At 49.8% G+C, this 16,321-nt stretch overlaps 1 protein-coding gene across 3 annotated transcripts; it reads left to right on the top strand.

Moving 5' to 3' along the window:
- The first annotated feature begins 23 nt into the window (after positions 1-23).
- On the top strand, positions 24-12,517 carry lonrf2 (LON peptidase N-terminal domain and ring finger 2). Of its 3 annotated transcripts, none has more exons than XM_048978601.1 (12): positions 24-1,800; positions 3,665-3,783; positions 4,967-5,206; positions 5,300-5,458; positions 5,939-6,095; positions 6,310-6,409; positions 6,559-6,673; positions 7,529-7,650; positions 8,815-8,973; positions 9,831-9,993; positions 10,124-10,273; positions 10,459-12,517. In XM_048978601.1, the coding sequence occupies exons 1-12, from the start codon at positions 1,005-1,007 to the stop codon at positions 10,615-10,617; spliced, it is 2,439 nt and encodes an 812-aa protein (XP_048834558.1). In that variant the 5' UTR covers positions 24-1,004; the 3' UTR covers positions 10,618-12,517. The 3 variants fall into 3 exon arrangements, with proteins under 3 accessions (XP_048834558.1, XP_048834557.1, XP_048834559.1); XM_048978600.1 differs by having other exon boundaries at positions 25-1,800; positions 6,307-6,409; XM_048978602.1 differs by having other exon boundaries at positions 27-1,800; positions 5,084-5,206; positions 6,307-6,409.
- The last annotated feature ends 3,804 nt before the right edge of the window (positions 12,518-16,321 follow it).

Below are 16,321 nucleotides of genomic sequence, written 5' to 3' on the forward strand. Positions count from 1 at the left end.
AACTACTTATACTTGGTACTTCACAAAGGAATTCCCGGAGTAGCAAGGAAATCAGTGGAAATGAAATATCCAAGCAAACGCGCCTTTCTGTCTATGAAGTGTAGAGCCGGGAATGAGTTTATAAAATCGCCCGCGTGTATCTAAAGTAGTTTATTAAAACGGGAATTCGCAAATGTTGCCAGCGTCGTTTGATAAAAACTAGATCTAAGATTACATTTGTTACGAAGGTACGTCAAAGCCGCGCACGATCTGTAGCAATGTGGGACTGGAAGTTACATCCGTGGCGAACCTCGTGTTTCTCGCATGAGTCGCTCCCGGGTTTTGAATGAGTGAGTAACACTGAGCTCGCCTCGCCGGAAAGCAGGGGCACGTCGCTCGAAAGTGGACGCGAACAAACCGGAGAGGAAGACTGAGAAAGTCCGGTCGAGATCTTCGTCGTACCGATTGTTACTCCCCCTCCGTTGTTTTATTACCTCATACAGTGAGAGGCGTGGAAAGGCACCGACAGACCGCCCTCTATGCTCCGTGAGAACTGGAAAGCACAAAACATTGTCTCCTAAACACGTCGGCTTGCCGCCTGCCCCCCTTCAGGGCTTTTTTTCTACTCTTGTTTCTTTTTCCGGTGGGGGGAAAACAGCTGCGGCTTTGACGTTTATCCTCTTTTTTCCGCGTCACTTGGATTTTGTGTTTTTTTTTTTTATTTGGGTGTTTTTATTTTTGGGAAGGATGGGGGGTCTGATGGGAGGCTGGGAGCTCCTGGGTTCGGGATGAGGCCTAACTAGTGCCGTTTGCCCCACTTAGTTGTATTTCAACGGGGGAAAGAAAATGAAAGTCCCGGTACCAATGGGCAAACGATCGCGGAACCTTGATGGTATATTATTTTGACAGGGAATTATTTCCCCCTGTTGTCTGTGTGTGGTTTTTGTTTTTATTTAAGGTATTAGGCTGTTTACAGTCGCTTGTTAGCCTCCTGGCTAACTAGGCACACTCCGTTTTCGATTAAAATGGAGACAGGAATCCAGCAGCACACAGAGCAGTTTGTCCATGACATCTCTAACCCTGGAGCTCCGGGTTTATGTCCGGAAATGCTGGAGGTGGCGGAGGAAGCCTGTCGGGCCGGAGATTTCGACCTGGCTGCAGAAATCTACGGTTCTCAGCTGGCCGATCTCCAGCAGCCCGATCGGGGGCTTTGCCTCCGAAGAGCGGACTCTTTGGTCCGAGCAGGACGGATAGCCGAGGCTCTCGACTCCTACTGCACCGCTGCTAATTTGAAGAAACTCCGGCCGGAGGAATTAGGACTTCTGGTAGAAAATATCGCCCGGACCCTGCGGGAGAAAGAGCTCCCTGCTTGGGGGAAGGAGAGCAGTCATCAAAGCGAACTGTCTAAAAACCCACAGAAGCCTGAGACCAAAGCAAGCTCGAAATCTTCCGGGAACGGGGGCACCGAGTGTGGCGGAGAAGCGCCGGAGGACGAGCAACCTCTGGACCTGTTTTCCTGTCACATTTGCAAATTGTTGCTGTCCGAACCCACAACCTTACTGTGCGGGCACACTTTCTGTAAGCGATGCTTGGAGGACGACGGCGTCAGTGAGTGCAAAAGCTGCAGATACAAGCTGAACAAAACGGACTCGCAGATCCAGCCCGTTGGCTTTAGGGTTAACGTGATTCTCAGCAGCCTGCTGGAGAAGTGGTTCGACTCGGAAAGTAAAGCCCGGCGATACTGGCTGGAGGGAGAAGCTATGTGGAGGGAAAAGAGCTTAAAGGACGCGCTGGACAAGTACAACAAAGCTGTAGAATTAAGTAAGTGAAGTTTTAGTTTGTAGTAATTTGTATATAACAACTCTTGTGGTATTTTCATTTCCATTTATGACTGGGGGTGCGATGGTACGATCACAGATCTTTGTGCTGAAATTGGAGTAGACTGAGTGACCTACTTTTATCGCTCTTACCCAGTTTCTGACGCCAGGGGGCAGCGTCGCATGTGTCCAGTAGCAGTGGCCTATTTAACTCCTGGAAAGTAGACAGCTAGCCTTTATATACCGGCCAATTAAAGACGGTACTTTATGTTCTGATGCCTGTACACGATTGTATTTCAGGTCACAACTGATGTGACATAAGAATTTGAGTACCGTATCTCTTTTGGATTTTGCCGGTATAATCGGGTCAGTTACTTTCAAACGTCCCAGCAAAAAAGAATGCATATTATCCGAACAACTTGATTGTCTGCTTTGAGTGATAGGACATAGTGGCTGCCGATTCTGATTTAGGGGTCATTCTATGTTCTTCAAATTGATGTAACCCTAGAAAAGATTATATTCACAATAGCTACTTACTAATGGGGCTGCATTCTCCCCTGAGGCTTTACCTTTAGTACTTTGTCTAAAGGTTTGATTATCAAGATATTAGATTATGGTCAATTCTTGTTTTTTTTAGGTTCTCCCTTGTATGCCTGATGTGGTGGATATTGATGCTGGGGGGGGGGCACCAAAATGCTTATTTTAGCTCTAAATTTGTACTCTATTTTTAAATTTGATGTAAGCAAAATTGAATTTACTTAAATGTTTAATCCTGTGATGCATGACAAATAAAAGCTTTGTAACAACTAGGTCAGCAGCCCCTTGCTGCTGCTGATCAGCATAATGAAAGAGCACGGTACATCTCAGATGGATTGTGTTTGAGCAGAAACCACTCCTGCCCTGATGCGTTCTCAAGGGGCCTCTGACCCACATTCCAGCCTGTAGATTTGCTTGCTGGCTGGCTAAGACTCACCTGTGTTATGCGTTATAAGGGCAGGTCACGTAGAGGAGGGGGGGATTGTCCACAAGTCCATTCTCATAGAGTGCTTAATTTGGTGGAGGTGAAAAGTTCCTGCTATAAAGCAAATCCCCACCAAGACACACATGTTCTGACTCCCAGAAGCTTGTCAGTAGAGATGGAGATCAGCCGATTGCTGGAGACTCTGTGATGAAGGGGTTACTGACCTGTGTGTAAAACCTCAAAACTACTACCACCACCGAAGATGACGTCATAATTAATAGTAAATGAATAAATAGTGTCTGGGGCGTTTGACATCAGTGCATAAAGACAATGTTAACGATGGGAATGGCACAATTTAAAATGTGAGTTCCCTGTTGTCTTTCGCTGACACTCGGGACTTGGACAGACTCAAAGCGCACAGCAGTACGAATGGAAACGTTGGCGGTTCCCTTACAGCAGGCCGTGTGTGTTTGCTGCACACCTCCCACACAGGGATAGGCACTGTGGGCGACTAATTATGCCATGGTTATCTTCACATACGGTAAACAAATCTGTCTGAGCGACTGCAAGCATGCGTGCTGATTCATTCCCTCTGTGTGAAGGGAAAGAAAACCTGCCCCAGTCTGGCGATATGAACAGTGCGCCGCCACCGCCAACCCGTCACTAGCACTAACCTTCGCGCTGAAGGCGGAAATAGGGCAGGAGCGAGTCATCTCAGGCCATCTGTAGCTTGTCAGTTTCTTGGGATTATTTACTGCAGGGTTTTGTGTCACAGCTTGGCAAATTTCTGTACTTTTAATCAGTATATTGGTATGTTAGGAGTATTAGTGAGAGCTCATACTTCTCACTACAAAATCTACTTGCTACCCTCCTTACTTTAAACTTATTTTTTTTTTCACCCTCGCAGCACCAACTGATGTCATACTTCTTGGTCAGCGTGCCGAGCTCCATATGGAGATGCAGAACTTCACTCAGGCGCTCAAGGATGGTGACGCCATGTGCCGGCTCCACCCTCACCTGGCCAAGGTACAGCCCCCTGCGTGCAGGGACTCCGCCTCTGTCTGTCAGAAGTACAGCCCCCTGAGTGCAGGGACTCCGCCTCTGTCTGTCAGAAGTACAGATCCCTGAGTGCAGGGACTGCGCCTCTGTCTGCCCGAGGTATAGCCCCCTGAGTGCAGGGACTCCGCCTCTGTCTGTCAGAAGTACAGCCCCCTGCGTGCAGGGACTCCGCCTCTGTCTGTCAGAAGTACAGCCCCCTGAGTGCAGGGACTGCGCCTCTGTCTGCCCGAGGTATAGCCCCCTGAGTGCAGGGACTGCGTCTCTGTCTGCCCGAGGTATAGCCCCCTGAGTGCAGGGACTGCGCCTCTGTCTGCCCGAGGTATAGCCCCCTGAGTGCAGGGACTCCGCCTCTGTCTGCCCATGGTACAGCCCCCTTCGCGTAGGGACTCCTCCTCTGTCTGCCCATGGTACAGCCCCCTCCTTCTCTCTCTGTTTAAGGTGCCCCCCCCCTCCCGAGTATAGGGGGTTCCACTTCTTTCTGGCCAAGGTACAACTGCCCATTGCATTGCCTGTAGCTTGCTTAACTTTGTCTCCTGAGAATTGCATTGAAAATGCAAATTGCCCAGTCTTTTTCTTTCCATGTGTCTCTGCTTATTCTGATTGCATCCTGGTCAGGGCGTATTCTGAATGGGATGCACACTGACAGTTGCTGACTGAGGGCTGTTTACAAGCAGCGTTACTCAAGCAGCATGCCTGTGCACGTGTAGGGATAAACCACAGTACCTGTAGGAAAGCCACATGGCCATGAAGTGAGCACAAACAGGGCTGTATGCAGCCCCACACCACACTGACTCACCGCAGTGTGTGACGTTTCTGCCACAGGTATGTGGTCCAGTGTCATAATCCTAGCTTTAGGATGCAGGCCAGATAATCACCAAGGCGGGGACAAGAGGATCGGTGATCACGCACATGCCGACGTGAGCATACGCATACGGCAGCATATGCTTGGCGGCGTAAGCGGATCAGCTGTCCATGTGGCCACCGCCCTGCTCTCTTGCTCTGCCTCCTCTTCCTGCCCGCTGGAGATCTGGCCTTTGTCTTGGGTTGGATGAAGTGCCATGATGTCAGGACCCGCAGCTCCCATATGACAGACAGCTGCACCTCATACCTGCTTTCTGCACGAGGTGATGTTTGCTCCCCCCCCGCCCAGCCAGTTCCTGGCGGAGCAGTCGCAGCGTTCTCCCCCCCCGCTCGGCCTCCCAGGCTGCCAGTCGCTGCCGTCCTGCGACCCGTCTCCCGGAAAGCTCACACCAGCCCGTGTCTGCAGGCTCACAGCACGAAGGCTGCGGCGCTGAGCCAAGCGGGGCGCCATGAGGAGGCCCTGCAGGAGTACCTGCTCTGTATGGCGCTCAAGCCCCACTGCACCTCCGTCAAGATGGAAGCACAGAAGGTACCATCATGCTTTGAGGCGCTCTTGCTGCCGTATGCTCTGCTTTTCTTCAGCTTCCTGTCAATTTCAGTGAACTCCCTATGTGTCCGGCAGATCCTCAGTGAGATGTTCTCCTCCGTGTTCGAGAACGACGGCCTGCCTACACCGCTGCGGCCTCACCAGCCAGCCCGAGTCAAGCCGCCACCCCTACTTTTCCTGGGCTCTGCCCAGCGCCTCCTCTGCAGTGAGAGCCAGGAGGCGGGCTCCTCAAAGGTAAGGAGGGCTATCCTCTGCAGTGATAACTCTCTCCTCCTTTCTCCTGTCCTCTCCCTGCCCTTCCTCTCTCCTCATATCCTCAACTCTCCTCTGTTCTATATACATAGTTCAGTAGTTTCAGGGGAGGATCACCTGCTTTGTTATGCATAACTCACCTCCAGTGAGAACCAGAAGGCAGGCTCCTCTCCCTTTCCCTCTCCTTTCTCCTCTCCCCTCCTCTCCTCACCTTTCCATTTCTCTCCCCACTTCTCCTTTTCCTTCCCTGCCCTTCCTCTCCCCTCTCTCTTTCTTGCCCTTAACATCCTCAACTTCTCTGCTCTTCCCTCCTCTCTTTTCTGTCCTCTCTCCTCATCTCCCTCATCTCCTCTCCTCTTCTAGATGTATAGTTCAGTAGTTCCTGTGGAGGATCACTTGCTTTCTTATTCTTATGCTGCTCTCCTGTGCCCCCTCTCCCCTACCACGTGTGCCTTTCCCCAGGACCCCCCGTTCCCGCGAGGCGACGGTCCCATCAAGCTGCCCTTACAGCCATCACCAGGCAAGCATGAGACCCTGACCTCTGTACTCTCAGACCTCAAGAGGAAGGGGCCCAGCGACACTTCTGGCTTTGCCCCCCCCTGCAAGGTCCTCAGACAAGGTACAGCAGCTACCTGCTTGGGGTTCCTGCTTGTTGCGTAGCCTGAAAATATAAATGTGTAAATCTCTAGTGTTTTGCTTCATTAAATTGTTTTATTGTGCTCACGTTTGGTCATCATAGCGGCAGTGCTGATGTGTCACTGCTCCCATTAATGTGCCGGGCCGTGTAATGAGTGAGTGTTCGTGTCTGATCCTGTTTGTGTGCTGCCCAGAAGCCCCCTGCTCCTCTCAGAATGCCCCTGTACCCTCGCGGTGCAGAGCGGTGCCCCCACAGCTGCTGGAAAGTGCAGATATGGAGTGTTCCCTCTGCATGAGGTAAAGCCTCAGCCTTCCCTTGTGATCAGATACTGTAATAATGTGTACTGTTCGCAGGTTGTTACTAGTTATTTACTGTTTAACTGACTGCAAATTAACTATTTCCACTGAAATTCGAAGCTACATTTAAAGATATACCCACCCCGCAGGCTGTTCTATGAACCAGTTGCCACGCCCTGCGGTCACACCTTCTGCCTCAAGTGCCTGGAACGGTGCCTGGACCACAATCCAAACTGCCCACTGTGCAAAGAGAACCTATCAGAGGTGAGTGCACCATGAGCGCCCCCTGTCTGCTGTTTGGGGAATGGCACATAAGGGCATCCGGTCTCAAACGCTGAGATGTATTGAGGTGCCAACTGTACTCTGAAGTATAACTGCCAAGGCGCCTCATAACATAAAGAATCAGAACCGGGGTTTATTGGCCAAGTGCGCTCACCCGCATGTAATGTGTCTCCCGCTGTCATATAGCAGATACACAGTTATGGCAGTGGTCTCATACAGTGCGATTGGTATGTACAGCATGCATGTGTGGGTGATTAATGTACAAGAGTGCATGTCAGTGCAAGGAAGGCTGAAACAAATACAGCAAGTGCAGTACAATGAGCACAGTCAGTTATTTACAACAATGATGCATTGTGGTAAAGCCAGACTGTGAAGATGAGAGTAACCTCAGGGGTAAGATGTTAAAATATACAATTTCATGTTACCTAGAATAGCCTGTGGGTGGGGGTGAAGTTAAGAATGGGCAGCAACACACTTTTCTACTCTAATACATGTGAGTAATGGTTATACTCTGTGCTTTTTTTTACATCTGAATTTCTGCTTTATGACGTTATGTAATCTCTATGTGAGCAGATAATGTCAGATAAATGTCTTGCTAAAATATATAGGTTTTTGTTAATACAGGAAAGACTATAAGTAAATGGATATTGCCATTTTAACCTTTTACATTCTTCCTTTAGAAAGTCCATCGGTAAAATTTAATGAACTTGTTAATGGAAAAATGAGGTGGCTGTTAAAGTGACAGCATATTGCCTATACTGATTTAGTTGTCGCTCAATTTTGTCACCTAAGAATTGCATTAAAAATGGAACAAAATGTTTTTGTGTGTAATTGCAGTACCTGGCCACCAGGGGGTACAAAAAGACCCTGCTGATGGAAGAGGTGCTGCGGCGTTACCTGTCAGAGGAGCTGGCTGAGAGGAAGAAGATCCACGAGGAGGAGCTGAAGGAGCTGTCAAAGTGAGTGCGGGGAGTTGCCGTGACTCTGCCTCATTCTCTGTAATAGGGACCCTCCCACATTACTCTGTAAGTGTCATCATGTCCAAATATGGCGGCCTGTGCTGATGGACAGTGTTCTGCTTCTCCCCCTATCTGAATGACTGTTCTTTGCATTTATAGTTAAGCATACTCACAAAAACAGCTGCTTTGCGAAGTGGGTCGCTGTGTTGGATTTCTTTGGTGCTTCCTTCTGACAGTGTCAGACTGTTTCATTAATTATGCCCCCATTCCCTGCCGTGTTGTGCCTGGCGATTGATGCACCTGCGTGTGAAAACAGATGAGGTCACAGAAAGTAGTGGTTCAGGCAGCAGCCTCAGAACATTTATTCGCAGGGCGTGGAGCACACCTGCCCGAAGTGCGGGACTGTCAGTCTGCGCCGGCTGGTATGCTGACAGTGACAGGGATGGTGGACTTTCTCACATCAGGGCTCAGTGGTGCCTAGGGCTCCGGTTTCAGGCCGTCTCTGACCCGTGATGTCCTGCTGTACCATACAGTGCTGCTCCCCACATTACTCTCCTGCAGGGTTCTCTTGTGGGTGGGTTGGGTTTTTACTATGATGTATTGTAATTTATCATGATTGGTGGAAGCACATTGTAAGTCACATTGCATGAAATGACACTATAGCTCTGTATGGCAGGTACCAGAAAAGAGGCTAGTGGGCTTTCATCTATTTAAATATAGCCCCTTTATTAAACCAGGACACATAAAACCCTTTGACACAAGTTGCCTAATAAACAAAAGAACACATTTGAACTAGTTACCCATCCTTCCTAATAGTTATCAGATATCCTTTTACTGATGTCAGTGGCCCTTTGGGCAGTGTCTCATGATCATCTCGCAGATGGTGGAGCTCAATTCCAGAGACAAGCTCAAAGCTTATCACTGGTCAAAGCCCATTTTCAGTTGAAGTGAAGCCAGTACTACAGCAGAACCATAGAATGACAATCCAGTCATTATGTCAAATGGCTTAAATTAATACATTTTTTGCAGTATATTTCTTAAAACGTTTTCTAGTTTTTCTGCTCGACGTGGTAACATCATCCAGTGCAGCATGGTTGGCAGCCACATGGTGGCGTGCTTTTTTGGGGTCCCCGATACAGGTCTCATGGTTCATTCTTTCCACAGCTTAAACCAGGAAGTGCCCATCTTTGTGTGTACCATGGCATTTCCCACAATCCCCTGCCCGCTGCACGTCTTCGAGCCACGCTACCGACTCATGATTCGCAGATCCATGGAGACGGGAACCCGGCAGTTTGGCATGTGCATCGCTGATGAGCTGAAGGGGTGAGCAGGGCCCTGACAATGCACACGCACAAAGTCTATGTACTCGTATCTTTATGGGGACTCTCCATTCTTCTCCATGGGTATAACCCTCATTCCAATAACCCTAACCCCCACCCAGCCCTAACCTTAACCATTAGTAACCAAACCATTTTAGCTTTTTGATTGCAGTCGGATTTTTATAAAATTGATGTTTATCTTTGTGTGGACCAAAAACAAATGTCCCCACAATGTAAAAAGTTACAGGTTTTTATCATGTTGTTGGCAAATCTGGTCCCCACAATGTAATAATTGCTAAAATGTATGCACCACCCACACAGATCCTATTTCCTGTGTCACTCCCTCCCTGCATGCCTGTGATGTATGTTTGTTTTTTAAATTCACGTAATCTATTCCTAAAGCCCTGCTTCATAACATACTGAGCTAAAAGCATATTGACACCAGCAGTGAGATGGTGTTACAACTGAATGACCTATGTTACTCTGATCGCTGCAGCTGGATGTAAACCAATGGAGAAATGTTAGTGATGTTCCAGCTTTTGGGTATTCGGAATAAACAGGAAGTGCAACACAGTGGTAGACTGTAGAGCTGGTTTATCTTATTGGCCTGTGATGGCCGGTTGCTCCCTCTGTGCACCGGTGTGCGTGTAAAAACAGGTTTATCCTATCGACCTGCAATGAGCAGTGACTGTCCCCCTGAGCGACAGTCTGCATGTTATAGCTGGCTTATCCTGCCAGCTTGCGATTAGGTAATGACTGTCCCCGGGAGCGATGGTCTGCATACTAGTGCTGATTTATCCTATCGACCTGCAATGGGCAGTGACTCTCCCCCTGAGCGATGGTCTACATATCACTGTGCAGGTTTGCAGACTACGGCTGCATGCTGGAAGTGAGGAATGTGAAGTTCTTCCCTGATGGACGGTCGGTCGTGGACACCATCGGAGTAGCGCGCTTCAAAGTGCTGAGCCACGGCCAGAGGGATGGCTACAACACAGCCAAGATTGAGTACCTGGAGGACCGCAAGGTGTGTGCGTGTGTGCGTGTGTGCGTGCGTGCGCGTGTGCGTGCGCGTGCGTGCGTGCGTGCGAGAGATGTCTTCGCTTTCTGTGTGCATCTATGTAATAACTATGCTGCCGCCCTTTCCCGCTTGTCAGGTGTATGGGGAGGAGCTGGCTGAGCTGCTAAGACTTCATGATTCTGTGTACGAGACCGCCACCAGCTGGTTCACCTCGCTCAAGGACACCATGAGGAACCAGATCCTCAGCCATTTTGGCAACTTACCAGCACGGGACCCCGACCCTCAGGTAGGGTGCCCCCCCCCCCCGTGTGACCCAGACAGCTCTATCCTGTGACTATACCATCACTTGTGCATCACTTGAAGCAGGCAGATCATTCCGCCTGAGTCATTTGGGCTTGAGGCTTGAAGGCCCCCTGTTCCTGTGTTTGCTTCGTTCCTTCACCCTTGTGGCCTGTATGTTCCGCCCCGCAGGGCTGCCCGAATGGTCCGGCTTGGTGCTGGTGGTTGCTGGCAGTCCTGCCTCTGGAGAACCGGGCCCAGCTCAGCATCCTGGCCATGACCTCTATGAAGGACCGGCTGCTGGCCATCCGACGTGTCCTCATCTACGTGACCCGCAAAAGGGCGCGGTGACGTCCCTGCCTGGCCCCGCCCCTAGGGGGCAGGGGTCACGCTAATATGGATTCCCAAAGATTATGGGGGTCAGCCTGGGCTGTCTGATATGCCTCATACTAGCGCTCGCATCCCACATGGGCTTAACTCTTAACCCTCTGCACTGCAATTTGAGCCCCTCCACCACCACAGATCCATCTGATTAACCCCCCTCCCCCAGTCTCTGCTCTTTTACTCTCAGGTCTGGGCTGTATTCTGGGTTCTGACTGATCCATTTTTTTTTCTACGTCGTACATTTTGAAGAGAATGAAACCAAATAATTAGTCAAACCTGAAAAAGTAACTAGAATGTAGGCTTTTTGTTTTTGTGCTGCTATTCTGACTGCGGAACCCTAAAAGAGAGAACATGTGAGCCCTGAAAAATATGAATTTTGGAACGTCTGGTCTGTTACTTGGGGCTCCACTCGTTTCGTCTGACGTTTGGAGGTGTTTGTGACTTTTTGAAAGTGTTACCATTTTTGTGATTGTGTGATTTTATGTTCTGCCATTGTTGCACAATGTTGTATTTGAGTCTAAAAATCAAGTGGAACTCTAGTAGGCAGGGCTTCTGCATCACTCACAAATCTGGACCAATTAGCTTGGAACAGAAAACAGTTGACCAACTTGAATGGTTGACCCAGCAATGTTTGGTCATGGCGGCCTGGTGCTAGAGCACCACTGAGACACCAGTGCTGTGCACATGTAAATGTAGCATCCTTCACCTCAAGTTTACATGCAAAGGCTACTGCCGTCACGGTCCGAGGCTGTCTGCGTTTTCGTAGACGTTAGAGGAATGCACTGCTCGACTGGGTTTGAGGCTTTGAGGGACTGAAGGTACAGGTGTGGTTGCCAGACTGCACCACGCTGAACTGCAGTGGCTGGCCTGTCGCTTTGCGGTTAAGCCAAACTCTTCCATCAGGCTGCGTGCAGTCTACTTTTGGAGTGTGTTTCGTTTTGTCTCCCATGTTTTATCTTGTTACAAATGTCTTTTTTTTTGGAAATGTGTATCACTGGGTGTGTATTTTGTATGGTTGTGTTTACCTTCTTTATTCGGTCTCTGAATCTCCTCAGAGCTGGTGTGCTGTGGCTCTGTCAATGAGAGTGTTGGTGCCGCCCCTGTTGTTTACGTTGGAGTTCGCTCCTAGACCAGGGGGATGGTGGTGGCTGAGGTCAGACTTGCACCCCTTACTGTGAAGCCTTTTTGGTTGTTTTTTTTGGTAGATGCAGGTCCCTCCTGGCTGCCTTCAAACTTGCCAAGTGAACGTCTTTTCATTGTGAAATTCTCCTGGGGGTGAGAGGATTGTTACTGACTGAATACTTGGTGATCAAGGGAACTGTGCTGAAATAGGTGGTTGTTCACTATTTTCAAAGCACTTCCCTCGGTTTGGTAGTACGGGATTATTTTATGGTCCTGTTTTCCTTTAGGTTTTGGGTAGCTTACTGGTAATTGGCTTTTAAGGTTGAATTTGCATTAATCCAGACCACCCTCAAGTATGACTTTTTATAATTTTGAATGATCCAGTCAAAATGGTACACAGATAATTAGTTTGCAGTTAGCTTTGATAAATTACTGCAGTTTTATGTTTTTATTATTTATTTATTTTTTTTCTCAATGTCTGTATATGTACTTGACATTGTTGGTTTTTGTCTCATTGACCCAAGTGGATAATTTTACCGTAATTGTTTCTGGAACAATGTACAATTTGAGGCCTTTACATGTTTTCTGTAAAATAGTCTTCTTACACATTTTATTTCTAACCTCTGCGTTTGCCATTTCCTATGTATATCACACAAAATGCTGCATTTATCGTAGTATTTGTACAGTAAAAAGATTTAATTTATTTTGTATTTCAATAAAACACCTGAGATATGATTTGTCTGTGATAATTAGCGCTGAAACCACCATTCAATAATTACAGTAAGGACCCAAGAACTGACTTAACTGCAATTAAAAAATTCTCGTTTCACTGGGGTTCGGTTATTAACACATTATTTATTCATCGTTGTTTACATTTATTTAAATAGGGAAATGATCAAGAATGTTGCTGCCACACTAAAAAGGGTTTAAAAAAAAAAAATCACATGGAGCTCACCCAGTGAATTTCCAGATGTTTGATTTGATACACGCAAAAGCATATTTTCTTTCATATGCTGATGCCATAATTTGCACCTCACCATACGTATCTGCAATAATCCTAGTAAACAGCTCTAAAGCTGAGATAGCTGCATGATAATTATCTTTTTCTAAACCGATGAAAGATACCTTGTTACTAGGCAATAACACCACTTTGTAATGCCCTTGTCATAATTAAGAACAGAACATTAGAAATGTACAAACGAGAGGAGACCATTCGCCCATCAAGCTCGTTTGGGGAGAACTTAAGTAATAGTCTGATTTTAACAACTCTGAGCTAACAGGAAGACTATTCCATATTCTAACTACATGCTCTGTAAAGAAGTGCTTCCTCAAATTCATTTTAAAATGTTCTCCCGCTAATTTCCACTTACGGCGACGAGTTCTAGTATTTAAACTAATATTGAAATAACCATTTGGCTGAAAAGCATCCAGACCTGTTAGAATCTTATATACCTGGATCATGTCACCCGATAGTCTCCTTTGCTCGAGGCTAAACAGATTCAGCTCAGCTAACCTCTCCTCATAAGACATTCCTCTAAGACCAGGAATCATTTTCGTAGCCATATGTTGCACCTTTTCCAAGGTAGCAATGTCCTTCTTAAGGTATGGTGACTAAACCTGCACACAATATTCTAGGTGGGGTCTTATCAAGGAATTAAATAATCGTAGCATCACTTCCTTTGTCTTAAACTCCACACACCTAGAGATGTAACCCAAAATCCTATTAGCCTTTTTTATTGCGTCCCCACACTGGTGAGAGTGGGACATGGAAGCATCAACATACACACTGAGGTCTTCCTCGTAATTAGCTACCTTTATTTCAGTGGAACCCATAAAATACCTGTACTTTATATTTCTGCTCAGTGCATGGATTACCTTACATTTATCTATGTTAAATTTCAACTGCCAAGTATCAGCCCAGTCACTAATTAAATCAAGATCCCATTGTAGCCTCACCGCTGCTAGTTCAGTATCTGCTACACCACCCACCTTGGTGTCATCTGTAAATTTAACCAGTTTACTGTATATTTTAGTGTCAATATCATTAATGTAAATTAGGAACAATAGTGGTCCTAAAATTCAACCCTGCTGTACCCCACTATGAACGCAGGCCTACTGTGACATTGTGCCTCTAATAATTACCCGCTGCTTCCTGTCTGTTAACCAGTTTTTGATCCAAGCTGCTACAGTTCCTAAAATCCCTGAAGTTTTGAGCCATTTGTGGGGGACAACATCAAAGGCCTTCTGGAAATCTAAGTTGATGACATCGTAGGCCTTTTTGTGATTAGTTTCTCTTGTAGCTTACTCAAAGAATTCAAGTAAATTCGTTAAACAAAATATACCTCTCCTAAATCCATATTGGCTATCCCTCAGAATCTTATTTGCATCCAGGTAATCTACCATTTTCACTTGGATTATAGCTTCCATTATTTTTCCTGTAATGCTAGTTAAACTGATTGGCCTATAGTTTGCTGGGTTACTTCTATCCCCTTTTTTGAATATAGGGACAAGTTATATTAGCATGCTTCCAATCAGAAGGTACCACATCTGCAGATAACGATTTCTGGAATATTAAAGTTAAAGATTGGTTAAGAATATCCCTCATCTCTTTTAAAACTATAGGTAAGATGCCATCAGTGTCATGCCCTGCTCGTCGGCTCCTCCTGTGTGCCACGCCCCCTGCCTACCCACGTGTGTTTCCCGGATTGTACCCAGCTGTGTCTGATTATTTTCAATCAGTCCTGTGTATTTCAGTCCGTGTCTTACCCGAGTCCTTCGTCCGTCATTGATGTTGTCAATGTCTGTTTCCCGTCCTGCTCCGGTTTCCCCGAATAAACCCCCGTTTTCCCGTATCCCGCTTGCCTGCCTGCTCCTTCCGCACGATCGCCGCTCTCCGCCGCGCTCGTTTACCAAGACCCGTGACAGAATGACGGACCACAAAAAGAAGCGGAGAGGGAGGAAGAGGCTCCCAGAAGAGCCGATCTATCTCGGCGCCTGCTCGCTCTCCAGGCTTTGGCTCCCGACAGAGGACGAGAGGGAAGTACCCGCCCTACCTCCAGCCCGGAGGCTGACCACATGCGACCCCGATCCCGTGTGGAAGTACTGGTTCTCCAGTGAGGACGAGGACGAGGAGCCCTTCCTCTACCCTTACCCGGAGCCGGAGGCCTTTCTTCCGCCGTCCGTTTTTACGGACGTCGCGCTGCCTCCCGCCACCGCTAGGCGCCAGCGAAGGAGACGAAGGAAACCGGCGATCGCCGGTACAGAGGACCTCCCTCCGTTGCTGCCGGGTCGGCTGTCGCCCGCGGACCCCGCTCCCGTGCGGCCGCCGCCGCCCGCGCAGCCGCCTTCGCTGCCCCCTTCGCCTGCTGCAGCTCCCGGGCAGGCGCCCCCACTGCAGCCACCTGCAGCTCCCGGGCCGGCGCCCCCACTGCAGCAACCTGCAGCTCCCGGGCAGGCGCCCCCACTGCAGCAACCTGCAGCTCCCGGGCAGGCGCCCCCACTGCAGCAACCTGCAGCTCCCGGGCAGGCGCCCCCACTGCAGCAACCTGCAGCTCCCGGGCAGGCACCCCCACTGCAGCCAGCTCCTGTTCCTGACCGCGCTCCTGTTCCTGACCGCGCTCCTGTTCCTGACCGCGCTCCTGTTCCTGTCCCGGCGCCCCCTCCGCCTGCAGCAGCTCCCGAGGCGCCCCCTCCGCCTGCAGCAGCTCCCGAGGCGCCCCCTCCGCCTGCAGCAGCTCCCCAGGCGCCCCCTCCGCCTGCAGCAGCTCCAGAGGCGCCCCGAGTGACTTTACTTCCTGGCCCCGTTCCTACTCCCGCTCCAAGTCCCTTGGCCCCGGTTCCCGAGGAGGTCCCCGAAGACTCCACCGCAGCTCCTCCCTCTCTGGAGGTGGAGGAGCTGGAATGGGACCCCTCGGGGACAGAACTTGTGACCCCTTGTCCCTCGCCCCGGCGACGTCGACCCCGACCTAGGTTCGGCCTGTCTGTGTCCCGCAGGGGAAGGGGACACAGACGCGGGGCTAGGGTCCCGCCCGCCCTGCCCCCTGGCTCGCCCTGCCTCGCCTGCGCTGGGGCTCGGTTGGCGCCTGCGGGTCCTGGCCCTCCGGGTCGGCTGTCGCCTGCGGGTCCCTCTCCGGTGCCTCGTCGCCCTGCCTCGCTCCCCCCTCCGGTGCCTGGTCGGTCGCCTGCGGGGCCCCCACCTTCGGCCCGTCGGAGGACGTCGTCGCCTGCTGCAGCTCCCCCCTCCTCCGGGCCTTCGCCGTGGGCCCCTTCCAGCTCCCTCGTCCCCTTCCCCGGTGCTCCCTCCTGCTCCCTCCCTGGCCCCTCCGCGGGTCCCTCGCCCTGTCTCCTCGGCCCCTTCTCGGTCCCCTCCGGCTCCGGCCTCCCGGCCGTCTGCGGCCCCTCCGGCTGCCGCCCGTCGCCCGCTGGGGCTCCCCTTTGTTCCCCCGCCTTCTCTCCCTTCTCTCCTGCCCTGGTCCCTCCTTCGTTTGCTTCCCCTTTCTTGGTCCCGCCTGTCTATGCTCCCCCTCGCTTTGTTCCTCCCGTCTCTGCT

The sequence above is a fragment of the Brienomyrus brachyistius genome, chromosome 16 (assembly GCF_023856365.1).
Source record: "Brienomyrus brachyistius isolate T26 chromosome 16, BBRACH_0.4, whole genome shotgun sequence".
In the NCBI taxonomy this organism is placed as follows: Eukaryota; Metazoa; Chordata; class Actinopteri; order Osteoglossiformes; family Mormyridae; genus Brienomyrus; species Brienomyrus brachyistius.

Excerpts from the sequence above, each read along its gene's own strand:
- lonrf2 (XM_048978600.1), top strand. The coding sequence starts at position 1,005 with ATGGAGACAGGAATCCAGCAGCACACAGAGCAGTTTGTCCATGACATC. Across the intron at positions 5,459-5,938 it reads AGGAGGCGGGCTCCTCAAAG|GACCCCCCGTTCCCGCGAGG; the intron begins GTAAGGAGGGCT and ends GCCTTTCCCCAG. Across the intron at positions 10,274-10,458 it reads CACGGGACCCCGACCCTCAG|GGCTGCCCGAATGGTCCGGC; the intron begins GTAGGGTGCCCC and ends TCCGCCCCGCAG.